The sequence below is a fragment of the Cavia porcellus genome, unplaced genomic scaffold, assembly GCF_034190915.1.
Source record: "Cavia porcellus strain 051 isolate PalLab524CR breed Dunkin Hartley unplaced genomic scaffold, mCavPor4.1 scaffold_311, whole genome shotgun sequence".
NCBI classification, from domain to species: Eukaryota; Metazoa; Chordata; class Mammalia; order Rodentia; family Caviidae; genus Cavia; species Cavia porcellus.
Window position 1 is genome coordinate 49,031 of NW_026947794.1, and position 14,041 is coordinate 63,071.

The 14,041-nt window shown below is 55.0% G+C and overlaps 1 protein-coding gene across 1 annotated transcript in view; it reads right to left on the minus strand.

Annotated features, from left to right (window-relative positions):
- Positions 1-221: 221 nt before the first annotated feature.
- LOC100725331 (rap guanine nucleotide exchange factor 2-like) overlaps positions 222-14,041 on the minus strand; it is a 63,339-nt gene continuing 49,519 nt past the window's right edge. Inside the window, 10 exon segments of the mRNA XM_063244590.1 lie at positions 222-1,131; positions 2,244-2,705; positions 3,807-4,294; positions 4,538-4,763; positions 6,259-6,411; positions 7,934-8,421; positions 8,665-8,890; positions 10,386-10,538; positions 12,061-12,548; positions 12,792-13,017. Coding sequence (XP_063100660.1) covers positions 1,106-1,131; positions 2,244-2,705; positions 3,807-4,294; positions 4,538-4,763; positions 6,259-6,411; positions 7,934-8,421; positions 8,665-8,890; positions 10,386-10,538; positions 12,061-12,548; positions 12,792-13,017 — 2,936 coding nt within the window. The 3' untranslated portion in view covers positions 222-1,105.

Sequence of the window (14,041 nt, forward strand, 5' to 3'; positions counted from 1 at the left end):
TCTGAGTACTCCTCAGACTGGCAGCCTTCACTTTCCGGAATCTCTGCAAAAACGACCCCAAATGGAGAGGGGAGTCCTCTGGAGTCCTTGGTCCTGCAGCAACTGTGAGCAGGCAGTTGCCTCCAGGAGGCGCCCCCGCCAGGCGCTCACCCTCCTGGCCAAGGCAGCATCTCTGAGGCCCAGACACTGGGGCCGGGGGGGGGGGGGGGGGGGGGGGGGAGCGGCCCCTGGGGACAGGAAGCTCAGCTGGCATCAGTCCCAGGGCCAGTGCTGCACTCACTGCGAATGCTATCCAGTTACAAGCTATTCTTCAAAAAGACAACAAAACAAAAAATTCGGAAGCTCTAAAGTAACTAAAATCAAAGAAATATAACTTAAGGGGCTGCCACCTTGTCTCAGTGGAAGCAGGACACACTCCAGGTCCAAGGCCTGGCCAGAGGATGGCCTGCCGCCGTGGAGGAGGCAGGGGGCAGAGGCTGGACTGGAAGGGCCAGGCCTTCCATCCTCACCTGGCTGCGCCCCGACAGAACATTTGGGTTTTTAGAAGCTCAGGTGGCAACCTACATGAGGTTCAGAAATAATACTGCAATCATCAAAGGGCTATAACCTTGACTCTTGGAACTCATTTTCAAAAGGAGCACTGTAAACAAGAGGACAAGCACTGCGCTCTAAGGGTCTCCAGTCCCTCACCTGTGGGCTGGAGGTCCCAAGTCTCCGTGGCAGGCTCTGCTTATCATCCTGATGACACCGAGCTCTGGGGCTGAGCTAGGATCCAACAGGGAGGCCTTTCAAAGCCTTCCTTCCAGGCACAGAGAGCGCGCCCAGGGAGCGGCTCCGGTGGGCCCCAGCATGCGGGATCTGGAATGATGCTATGTGGGCAAGGCCCACTACACTGGGAGATAGCTGCTCTGTGCATTTCAAGCAACAAAGTCTGGAAAGTGCTGGTGAGGTGGTCTTCACAGTATTCACATGCAAAGGGGTAGGAGGAGCAGCCCACTGCAAGCAGTGAAGGTCCTCAGTAGCAGGGCAAGCTCTGCTCTGAGGCCCAAGTAGGATGCTGTCCTCTGTGCGCTCCTCTGCGTGGCTCGATGCCCGGGCCTGGGCCTCACAGGGCAGACACCTGCTCATCCTCTGTAGGGCGGCAGGGGAGGAAACAGAGAGGCCAGTGAGTGACCCACAGGCAAAGCTGGCTCCCCACATCCCTGGGGGCTCTTCCAGGCAGCCTTTAGCAATGAAAATGGCGCAAGATCACACACATACGCACGCACGCACACAGGCACGTATGCACGCGTGCATCTTCCAAGAGCTACATCTGATAAAAAATATTTCTGTTTACATGGAAAGTGATTCCTGTTTAAATTCACGGAAGAAAGTTATAAAATGGCTGTGCCGATTTTTAATGACGCAGCCATACACATTAAAAACCACACACAGAGATGTTAGAAAAAGGTTATCGCTGCGCGCCAATCATGAATTCACTCTCACTTGTTATATTTGGCTTTTTCACATAGTGACCATGTAAAGAAGAATGTTAAACTGAAAACTTAAAAAAAAGAAGGCTCTTGTTCTTCAACCTCAATCCAAACTCCGCAGGTAGATTTACACAAAGGCGGTGAAAGAGTTACAGAGAGGCTGGGTGTGCTGGGCCAGCGGCCTGTGATCCCTGGATCAGCAGGCTGGAGAAGGAGGATCCCAAGCTCCAGCTCAGCACAGACAACTTGGAGCCCCTCTTAGACATGCATAAATGAAGGCAGACAGTGTGGGAAGTGCTCAGGAAACAGGGTCAGTGTCCCATCCACGGCACCTTTAAAACAGTGCCAGGAAATGTATGCAGCTGTATTCTCTTTCACTGCCAAAGGTCCCAGTGCCTCTAAGTCCAATATAATGTTTCAGCCATCTATTTTACAGGTCAAAGTCCTTCTTTACATTCTTCAACACAGTATAGATGTTTATCCTTATCCTTAACATAGGGCTGTGGAATGCCTTGATTTATTAAGAATCAGAGAAGAGGGGCTGGGGATTTAGCTCAGCGGCATAAGCAACTGCCTTGTAAGCAGGCAGTCGTGAGTTCGATCCCTGGTACCGATAAAAAGGAAAAAGTCAAAAAAGAATCAGAGAAGAGGTGCAGGTGGGGGAGGGAGCTCAGGGTCTCCCCTGCTCCGGAAGCTTGCCCACCAGGCAGAACCTGCGCAGCAGAGCCCAGCCTGGCCCAGCGCTGCCCCACTGCCACCTCCCACACCTACCATCTTCCTCCTTGCAGAAGCCCTGATCCTGGCAGGGGGCCAGATGGGGATCAGCCTCACTGGGCTTGTGCCACTGTGGTCTGCCGCCCGGTGCCAAGGATGAGACCTCCGCGGGCCGCACCACCATGCATGAGCTCTGCAGCGCCACAGTATACTCTGGGGGCCGGAGTGCTGGATTCGGAGGCACCTCGAAGTCTGTGATCAGGATGCCCAAGTAGCCAGGCGGGGTTGGAGGTGGCTCTGGGTACAGGCCCTCCTTCCACACTGCAAGGAAGCAGAACCCGGTTAGGTGAAGCAGGGGTTCCGCACCAGGCTGCAGCAGTCCAACCCCTGACACTGTTGGGCTGCTCATGCACAGCCAGCTTTGGGCCTCTGAGCATGGCTGCCTTGCAGAAGGGGACCCCTCGAGACCGGAGTGGACACAAACCCTAGTGCACCCAGGCTCATGCCTGCCCGGTGTGGCTCAGCTCCTGCGGGAAAGGCACTGGCGGCCTGGCCGGCCTCCACCTCCACCATGCAGGTCAAAAAGGCTCAGTACTCCCAGGCCCGATGGCTCTCTCCGGAAACAGGACATGAAAACAAATTAGGGAAAGCAGTATCTCCATCCCTAAATGTCACCTGAACAACTAACACTGTAAGGTGTTTATGTTTCTGAAAATCCTTTTAATTAACGTTGATTAAAGTTTTGTGTTGAGCTAACTCAAACGTTAGGAACTAAATCCTTTCTTCACAATAAAAATTGTGCTACTCAGTTTTAACAGCAAGTGCTTGAAAAGGATGAACCTAAGACTGTTCAGCCATCACCTCCTCTGTCACCCGGGAAGGGCATGAAAGGGACGCCTACCGAAGGCTCCGGACAAGGCAGCGCAGCGAGTTCGAGGCCGGCCTGGGTCACACAGAGTCTGAGACCTGAAGCCCAAGCCAGACCAAGCAGTTTCTCCACTAACAGAGGGGCTGCGTCCTGTAATGAGGATTCTTCAATTCTTGCTCCTCGTGGCCCTACACACTCCTCACCGTTCCCCTCCAAAGAGCTCAGGTCACCTTCTCCCCAGAAGGAAGCAGGCATTCTTTCTCTGTCCTTCCCATCCTCCCTTTCACACTAACACCAGCGGGGAGGTGGCCCATGGGAGCAGGTGGGTCCAGCATGCCAAGGGCAGAAACTCGAGACACAATGGGGCCTCCCTGTTGCACACCGGGGTGCCCAGGAAGGGCCACAAAGCCAACCTGAGCAGGCGAAGGCCCTGCTCCAAGCAGAGCTCAAGAGAGTGGTAAAAGAGTAGTTCGAAGTTTCAGTGAAAATCAAGCACTTCCCTGGAGAGCCGCTGTATAGCTTGGTTATTTTCGGACTACGAGACACGACCCAAAACACCAGGACTGGGAAATACGCAGTGAGCACAGGCACACAGCCGACTCAGCACTGCTACCACAGCCATGTCCCCCACCCACTGCCACGCTGGGTGCCCTGGGCAGCCTAGGACAGCAGAGCAGCATCTCGAGGGCACATGCACATGCACACAACCTGGGCTTGGGAGGATGAGGTCTGAGGAGTCCCCCCAGACTTACCGACCAGCCCCTTGGTAGCGCTCGAGGTGGCCACCCTGAGGGCTGGCACAGGGCCAGCCTTGGGCTCCTCTGTGGGCGCGGGCGCCAGGCTGCTGCCATTCTCGGCCTCAAGGGACATGTCCTTGCAGCCAGTGGGAGAGGCCCAGCGGGCCCTGGACTGCGCCTGCTCCAGGCTTTCTTCGATTGGGTTCTGTCTGTTGCCCTTCTGGCCATCCTCGGCAAAAATCAAGTGGTCCAGGTGGCCCCTGTTGGTCCAGAGCCCCATGGGGTCCCCGGGGTAATCGCAGAGCACAGGCCCGAACAGTGGCGTCTCCCAGCTCCTCAGGTGCTGGATGGTCTGGATGTTGTTGTGCGAGTCACTGGAGCATGAGGTCCAGCTCCCATGGCCACTGTTGGCGGCATCCAGGGACGTGCAATAGCCCTGGTCCTGCGAGAGCACCATGGCTGTGGCAAACACGTCCTGGGCCAGGGCCATGGCTGCATAGGACCTGTGGGGAGGGAGGGACAGGAGGAGCTGACTGTGAGCCTCTGCCTCACTCTGTGGTAGGGGACAGGGCAGTCCGCAGGTCCACGAGGGCCAGGAGGTCGGCATGGTTTGTGGAGAAGGAGTCACGAGTACTCAAGGAGGGTCCAGGATGGGGTTGTCCCATGGGGCCCTTGGCGCGGGCACCCACAGGGCCAGGTGGTGAGGGGCAGCAGGGCGAGGAGGCGGGTGCAGGAAGGGCACCCACCCCAGGCTGTACTGGTCTGGCTCTAGCACTGTCTGCTGCTCTGCCCTGACAACGCCCAGGCCGATCTCCACCAGGCTCACGGAGTGCTGCTGCCTCCGCTCCTCCTGCAGGGCCATGGGCACCGAGTCCAAGGAGGAGTTTCTGACCATACCGGACCTAGAGGAGATCTCGCTGGGGCCAGAGTCGGAGAAGTTGTCCACGCTCCAGCTGGGGGCCAGGGTGTAACCTGCAAACACATGGGAGACCTCACATGATGGAAGAAAAGCCAAGCAGAAATGCAGGACGCTCACTGGGAAGGGGACCCCTCATGCCTCAGAGTTCGCACTCCTGTCCTCACAAAGGAGCCCCTTACCTAAGGAGGAGCACCGGACTGCTTAGTGGAGATACAGAAGTCAGGGCTGTGCCAAGCGAGCTCAGCGCCCGCTGTCCCCCACACCCTGTGGCCCAAGGTCACAGCACATGGAGGCTGGGCACAGGGCGTCTGCTTATGCACCAATCAGCGTTAAAAAGTAGAAATCTCATTTGTTTTGTTTTTTTTTTTTGAGACAGGGTCTGAGCATTCCAGGCTGGCCTCAAAGTTGCAGCGACCCTCCTGCCCCAGCCTTTTGATAGCTGGCACAGAGTGTAGGGGTGCACCACCACGCCATTAAAATCTGAATATTCCCTTTCCGCACTCATTTTTTTCTTTTCTGCATTACTAAGCATGTAATCATCTTAGTTCAAAATCATTTGATACAATCACAGACCATGTAAGTTTTTAAATGCCACTTACTACAAAATAAATAATATAGAATATGTAAATAAATCTGGAGGACCTAAATTTGCCAATTTAAGTGGCCCCCATTTCACTAACCTAGTAATTCCTGATTTATTTGTTCAAGGTCACATAGGGTCTTGCTAAGATTTAATGTGTTTCCCTATGAAATGTCTATAATCACACTGCAAGTCTTGCCAGATGAAATTTAAATCTGTTCCTCAGAAGTCCATTCCAAAATCAATCTGTCTCTGGGAAAGAGGGTCGCGCACAGCGCCTGCCCCTCAGGCATTACGACCCGGGGACTCCAGTTCTGAAAGCTCCACCTGCCCTGGTCCCATGCCATCCTACAGCTGGTGGTGCTCACTTCCCGGGAAAGAAGAGGAACCAGCGAAGTCCAGCTGCCCAGAGTCAAAGTGCCTCAGCTGAGCGCCACTGCCACTGACCGCAGGACACAGGGACAGCGCAGACGTAGCCCCCACCCAGATCTGGCACTCAGAGGCCACAGTGAAGCCTGGCCATACGTGAGCCGCTCCGGGACTCTACAAGTGACAGTGGGGCACAGCCTTGGCTGCCACCACCCAAGGGGGAGGATCAAGGGCCAGGCCCATGGGTAGGGGAAGGGGACCAAGGCCCAGCCACCCCGACAGACACACACCAGGTGCTCGGCCCTACAGTCTTCCTCCCTGTACTAACGTCAGTCACACAAGAACGAATGTTTACATAGAAAGAATTCTTCCCACATTTAGGATTAATAAAAAGGCAAATGGATGTTTAAAAGGACTGTGTAACTGATAAATCTGACATACTGTAATATTAAAAAGAAATACAAAAATTCTTCCCAATGCTTAAAATGAGGGAAGGCCCCTGACTGTGAAGGCACCCTGAGCAGATTAAAACCTGTGAAATCAGCAAGAAATTCTATGACTGCAGAGGGCAGCGCCTAAGCCCACCACTGCAGCCCTACCTTTCCTGGGCGAGCTCTGCGGGGATGTGGGTGAAGACAAGAGCTTGGAGGACGCGCTGGACAGCATGTCCTCCGCCTGCTTTGGGTGGCGCTCCAGACTGCCTTCTTCAGACAGCGAGAGGATCTTCTTTAAAGCTTGCGGAGAGTTTATGCCTACAAAAATAAGCAAATAACTAAAAACTTCTAACAACTAAAGGGCTGTATTGAAACTCAGTGCTACTGTAAGGTTCCACATATTTACAACTGGATATTCCTTGTACCGTCACGATATGAGAACAGGTGGAGGAGGCAGAGATGCCTGTGCTCAGACTTCCGATTCCCAGGGCCAAGAGGTGGCTGTGGATGTTTTAAATTCCAAACCTCTGACACCATAACCATGTGCTTGGCAACAACCAAGATTAAGTGGACAATATGTGAACATCTGAATTCGGGGCTCAGTGGGGTCACTTCAACTCCAGCTTGGGTTGGAAGCAGGTATTTGCTACTACGGGGCAGTTCAGCTCTGGGGAAAGGGGAACACCAGGAGAAAAGCAGAGGGCCCAGAGACACGGAGCGGATGGGGGAGGCAGGATACAGCACCAAGGGTCCTCATCAGTAATGTACTCAGTCCACAGAGGAAGAGGAAACTAGCTGCCTCTTCCACAGAAGCCAGGATGGCGGCTCCCAGGGTGCATGGGCCTGGCCGGGAAGGGTGCGTGGGTAGACACAAAGTGACCCCTTGATTATTCTCCAGGAGTATGGGAGACACTTTACAAAGCTTCTCATAGTACTATGGGGCGTCCTCAAACTCCCTCAGAGCTGACAAGCAGAGAGATTTCCAGAAAGGAAGAACAGCCCCAAACCATGTCCCCTTCCTGCCAGCATGCCATCTCATGTAAGCAGCCTTCTGCACTCTAAATGGCGTCTCTGGGGAAGAAGCGATACTATCAGGCACAGCGGTGTGAAAACTCCAAGTGCACCAAAGCTACAGGCCAGCAGGCAGTCGCCTCAGGCTGGCAGGGCCTCAGCAGAGTGTCAGCACTTCACACATGGCGCCCTCCGCACAGAGGGGCAGGGTACCTCGACCACACTCCTCCGAGCCGCCTCAGGGAGGATGGAGGTCAGCCAACAGCGCCCAGCACAGAGACCGAGGGACCTCACCCAAGGCCCAGCGCCTCTAAGCCAGCCTGCTGTACCCTGGTAAAAACATTCCTTATTTCTGTTCAGGTTACTTCCTTCCACAGACAGGCAGAAGAAATAGTGGGCACACTTTATGAAAGCTTGTTCTGTAGTGCATCTATTTGAGAAGGGTAAACCAATGAATGCGCTGTTTTTAAGGAAAAAGATGAGGTATAATTTCATTAACCTGCGAGCTCTGTCCGTATTTCCAGTGCCTGAAACTTGCAGAAGTGGGAGCTCGGTGAGGCAGAGCTGTGCCCATGGCCGGCATGCCTGCAGGCAGGCTCCGAGGCCTGCTACTGACATGGCTGAAGCCAGCTCGGTTCGAGGCACTGACCTGAGAAACACTCAGGCACAGAGCCGGCTCACCACTGCTAGCACAGCCGTGTCCCCCACCCACTTCCACGCTGGGTGCCCTGGGCAGCCTAGGACAGCAGAGCAGCATCTCGAGGCCACATGCACATGCACACAACCTGGGCTTGGGAGGATGAGGTCTGAGGAGTCCCCCCAGACTTACCGACCAGCCCCTTGGTAGCGCTCGAGGTGGCCACCCTGAGGGCTGGCACAGGGCCAGCCTTGGGCTCCTCTGTGGGCGCGGGCGCCAGGCTGCTGCCATTCTCGGCCTCAAGGGACATGTCCTTGGAGCCAGTGGGAGAGGCCCAGCGGGCCCTGGACTGCGCCTGCTCCAGGCTTTCTTCGATTGGGTTCTGTCTGTCGCCCTTCTGGCCATCCTCGGCAAAAATCAAGTGGTCCAGGTGGCCCCTGTTGGCCCAGGGCCCCATGGGGTCCCCGGGGTAATCGCAGAGCACAGGCCCGAACAGTGGGGTCTCCCAGCTCCTCAGGTGCTGGATGGTCTGGATGTTGTTGTGCGAGTCACTGGAGCATGAGGTCCAGCTCCCATGGCCACTGTTGGCGGCATCCAGGGACGTGCAATAGCCCTGGTCCTGCGAGAGCACCATGGCTGTGGCAAACACGTCCTGGGCCAGGGCCATGGCTGCATAGGACCTGTGGGGAGGGAGGGACAGGAGGAGCTGACTGTGAGCCTCTGCCTCACTCTGTGGTAGGGGACAGGGCAGTCCGCAGGTCCACGAGGGCCAGGAGGTCGGCATGGTTTGTGGAGAAGGAGCCACGAGTACTCAAGGAGGGTCCAGGATGGGGTTGTCCCATGGGGCCCTTGGCGCGGGCACCCAGAGGGCCAGGTGGTGAGGGGCAGCAGGGCGAGGAGGCGGGTGCAGGAAGGGCACCCACCCCAGGCTGTACTGGTCTGGCTCTAGCACTGTCTGCTGCTCTGCCCTGACAACGCCCAGGCCGATCTCCACCAGGCTCACGGAGTGCTGCTGCCTCCGCTCCTCCTGCAGGGCCATGGGCACCGAGTCCAAGGAGGAGTTTCTGACCATACCGGACCTAGAGGAGATCTCGCTGGGGCCAGAGTCGGAGAAGTTGTCCACGCTCCAGCTGGGGGCCAGGGTGTAACCTGCAAACACATGGGAGACCTCACATGATGGAAGAAAAGCCAAGCAGAAATGCAGGACGCTCACTGGGAAGGGGACCCCTCATGCCTCAGAGTTCGCACTCCTGTCCTCACAAAGGAGCCCCTTACCTAAGGAGGAGCACCGGACTGCTTAGTGGAGATACAGAAGTCAGGGCTGTGCCAAGCGAGCTCAGCGCCCGCTGTCCCCCACACCCTGTGGCCCAAGGTCACAGCACATGGAGGCTGGGCACAGGGCGTCTGCTTATGCACCAATCAGCGTTAAAAAGTAGAAATCTCATTTGTTTTGTTTTTTTTTTTTGAGACAGGGTCTGAGCATTCCAGGCTGGCCTCAAAGTTGCAGCGACCCTCCTGCCCCAGCCTTTTGATAGCTGGCACAGAGTGTAGGGGTGCACCACCACGCCATTAAAATCTGAATATTCCCTTTCCGCACTCATTTTTTTCTTTTCTGCATTACTAAGCATGTAATCATCTTAGTTCAAAATCATTTGATACAATCACAGACCATGTAAGTTTTTAAATGCCACTTACTACAAAATAAATAATATAGAATATGTAAATAAATCTGGAGGACCTAAATTTGCCAATTTAAGTGGCCCCCATTTCACTAAACTAGTAATTCCTGATTTATTTGTTCAAGGTCACATAGGGTCTTGCTAAGATTTAATGTGTTTCCCTATGAAATGTCTATAATCACACTGCAAGTCTTGCCAGATGAAATTTAAATCTGTTCCTCAGAAGTCCATTCCAAAATCAATCTGTCTCTGGGAAAGAGGGTCGCGCACAGCGCCTGCCCCTCAGGCATTACGACCCGGGGACTCCAGTTCTGAGAGCTCCACCTGCCCTGGTCCCATGCCATCCTACAGCTGGTGGTGCTCACTTCCCGGGAAAGAAGAGGAACCAGCGAAGTCCAGCTGCCCAGAGTCAAAGTGCCTCAGCTGAGCGCCACTGCCACTGACCGCAGGACACAGGGACAGCGCAGACGTAGCCCCCACCCAGATCTGGCACTCAGAGGCCACAGTGAAGCCTGGCCATACGTGAGCCGCTCCGGGACTCTACAAGTGACAGTGGGGCACAGCCTTGGCTGCCACCACCCAAGGGGGAGGATCAAGGGCCAGGCCCATGGGTAGGGGAAGGGGACCAAGGCCCAGCCACCCCGACAGACACACACCAGGTGCTCGGCCCTACAGTCTTCCTCCCTGTACTAACGTCAGTCACACAAGAACGAATGTTTACATAGAAAGAATTCTTCCCACATTTAGGATTAATAAAAAGGCAAATGGATGTTTAAAAGGACTGTGTAACTGATAAATCTGACATACTGTAATATTAAAAAGAAATACAAAAATTCTTCCCAATGCTTAAAATGAGGGAAGGCCCCTGACTGTGAAGGCACCCTGAGCAGATTAAAACCTGTGAAATCAGCAAGAAATTCTATGACTGCAGAGGGCAGCGCCTAAGCCCACCACTGCAGCCCTACCTTTCCTGGGCGAGCTCTGCGGGGATGTGGGTGAAGACAAGAGCTTGGAGGACGCGCTGGACAGCATGTCCTCCGCCTGCTTTGGGTGGCGCTCCAGACTGCCTTCTTCAGACAGCGAGAGGATCTTCTTTAAAGCTTGCGGAGAGTTTATGCCTACAAAAATAAGCAAATAACTAAAAACTTCTAACAACTAAAGGGCTGTATTGAAACTCAGTGCTACTGTAAGGTTCCACATATTTACAACTGGATATTCCTTGTACCGTCACGATATGAGAACAGGTGGAGGAGGCAGAGATGCCTGTGCTCAGACTTCCGATTCCCAGGGCCAAGAGGTGGCTGTGGATGTTTTAAATTCCAAACCTCTGACACCATAACCATGTGCTTGGCAACAACCAAGATTAAGTGGACAATATGTGAACATCTGAATTCGGGGCTCAGTGGGGTCACTTCAACTCCAGCTTGGGTTGGAAGCAGGTATTTGCTACTACGGGGCAGTTCAGCTCTGGGGAAAGGGGAACACCAGGAGAAAAGCAGAGGGCCCAGAGACACGGAGCGGATGGGGGAGGCAGGATACAGCACCAAGGGTCCTCATCAGTAATGTACTCAGTCCACAGAGGAAGAGGAAACTAGCTGCCTCTTCCACAGAAGCCAGGATGGCGGCTCCCAGGGTGCATGGGCCTGGCCGGGAAGGGTGCGTGGGTAGACACAAAGTGACCCCTTGATTATTCTCCAGGAGTATGGGAGACACTTTACAAAGCTTCTCATAGTACTATGGGGCGTCCTCAAACTCCCTCAGAGCTGACAAGCAGAGAGATTTCCAGAAAGGAAGAACAGCCCCAAACCATGTCCCCTTCCTGCCAGCATGCCATCTCATGTAAGCAGCCTTCTGCACTCTAAATGGCGTCTCTGGGGAAGAAGCGATACTATCAGGCACAGCGGTGTGAAAACTCCAAGTGCACCAAAGCTACAGGCCAGCAGGCAGTCGCCTCAGGCTGGCAGGGCCTCAGCAGAGTGTCAGCACTTCACACATGGCGCCCTCCGCACAGAGGGGCAGGGTACCTCGACCACACTCCTCCGAGCCGCCTCAGGGAGGATGGAGGTCAGCCAACAGCGCCCAGCACAGAGACCGAGGGACCTCACCCAAGGCCCAGCGCCTCTAAGCCAGCCTGCTGTACCCTGGTAAAAACATTCCTTATTTCTGTTCAGGTTACTTCCTTCCACAGACAGGCAGAAGAAATAGTGGGCACACTTTATGAAAGCTTGTTCTGTAGTGCATCTATTTGAGAAGGGTAAACCAATGAATGCGCTGTTTTTAAGGAAAAAGATGAGGTATAATTTCATTAACCTGCGAGCTCTGTCCGTATTTCCAGTGCCTGAAACTTGCAGAAGTGGGAGCTCGGTGAGGCAGAGCTGTGCCCATGGCCGGCATGCCTGCAGGCAGGCTCCGAGGCCTGCTACTGACATGGCTGAAGCCAGCTCGGTTCGAGGCACTGACCTGAGAAACACTCAGGCACAGAGCCGGCTCACCACTGCTAGCACAGCCGTGTCCCCCACCCACTTCCACGCTGGGTGCCCTGGGCAGCCTAGGACAGCAGAGCAGCATCTCGAGGCCACATGCACATGCACACAACCTGGGCTTGGGAGGATGAGGTCTGAGGAGTCCCCCCAGACTTACCGACCAGCCCCTTGGTAGCGCTCGAGGTGGCCACCCTGAGGGCTGGCACAGGGCCAGCCTTGGGCTCCTCTGTGGGCGCGGGCGCCAGGCTGCTGCCATTCTCGGCCTCAAGGGACATGTCCTTGGAGCCAGTGGGAGAGGCCCAGCGGGCCCTGGACTGCGCCTGCTCCAGGCTTTCTTCGATTGGGTTCTGTCTGTCGCCCTTCTGGCCATCCTCGGCAAAAATCAAGTGGTCCAGGTGGCCCCTGTTGGCCCAGAGCCCCATGGGGTCCCCGGGGTAATCGCAGAGCACAGGCCCGAACAGTGGGGTCTCCCAGCTCCTCAGGTGCTGGATGGTCTGGATGTTGTTGTGCGAGTCACTGGAGCATGAGGTCCAGCTCCCATGGCCACTGTTGGCGGCATCCAGGGACGTGCAATAGCCCTGGTCCTGCGAGAGCACCATGGCTGTGGCAAACACGTCCTGGGCCAGGGCCATGGCTGCATAGGACCTGTGGGGAGGGAGGGACAGGAGGAGCTGACTGTGAGCCTCTGCCTCACTCTGTGGTAGGGGACAGGGCAGTCCGCAGGTCCACGAGGGCCAGGAGGTCGGCATGGTTTGTGGAGAAGGAGCCACGAGTACTCAAGGAGGGTCCAGGATGGGGTTGTCCCATGGGGCCCTTGGCGAGGGCACCCAGAGGGCCAGGTGGTGAGGGGCAGCAGGGCGAGGAGGCGGGTGCAGGAAGGGCACCCACCCCAGGCTGTACTGGTCTGGCTCTAGCACTGTCTGCTGCTCTGCCCTGACAACGCCCAGGCCGATCTCCACCAGGCTCACGGAGTGCTGCTGCCTCCGCTCCTCCTGCAGGGCCATGGGCACCGAGTCCAAGGAGGAGTTTCTGACCATACCGGACCTAGAGGAGATCTCGCTGGGGCCAGAGTCGGAGAAGTTGTCCACGCTCCAGCTGGGGGCCAGGGTGTAACCTGCAAACACATGGGAGACCTCACATGATGGAAGAAAAGCCAAGCAGAAATGCAGGACGCTCACTGGGAAGGGGACCCCTCATGCCTCAGAGTTCGCACTCCTGTCCTCACAAAGGAGCCCCTTACCTAAGGAGGAGCACCGGACTGCTTAGTGGAGATACAGAAGTCAGGGCTGTGCCAAGCGAGCTCAGCGCCCGCTGTCCCCCACACCCTGTGGCCCAAGGTCACAGCACATGGAGGCTGGGCACAGGGCGTCTGCTTATGCACCAATCAGCGTTAAAAAGTAGAAATCTCATTTGTTTTGTTTTTTTTTTTTGAGACAGGGTCTGAGCATTCCAGGCTGGCCTCAAAGTTGCAGCGACCCTCCTGCCCCAGCCTTTTGATAGCTGGCACAGAGTGTAGGGGTGCACCACCACGCCATTAAAATCTGAATATTCCCTTTCCGCACTCATTTTTTTCTTTTCTGCATTACTAAGCATGTAATCATCTTAGTTCAAAATCATTTGATACAATCACAGACCATGTAAGTTTTTAAATGCCACTTACTACAAAATAAATAATATAGAATATGTAAATAAATCTGGAGGACCTAAATTTGCCAATTTAAGTGGCCCCCATTTCACTAAACTAGTAATTCCTGATTTATTTGTTCAAGGTCACATAGGGTCTTGCTAAGATTTAATGTGTTTCCCTATGAAATGTCTATAATCACACTGCAAGTCTTGCCAGATGAAATTTAAATCTGTTCCTCAGAAGTCCATTCCAAAATCAATCTGTCTCTGGGAAAGAGGGTCGCGCACAGCGCCTGCCCCTCAGGCATTACGACCCGGGGACTCCAGTTCTGAGAGCTCCACCTGCCCTGGTCCCATGCCATCCTACAGCTGGTGGTGCTCACTTCCCGGGAAAGAAGAGGAACCAGCGAAGTCCAGCTGCCCAGAGTCAAAGTGCCTCAGCTGAGCGCCACTGCCACTGACCGCAGGACACAGGGACAGCGCAGACGTAGCCCCCACCCAGATCTGGCACT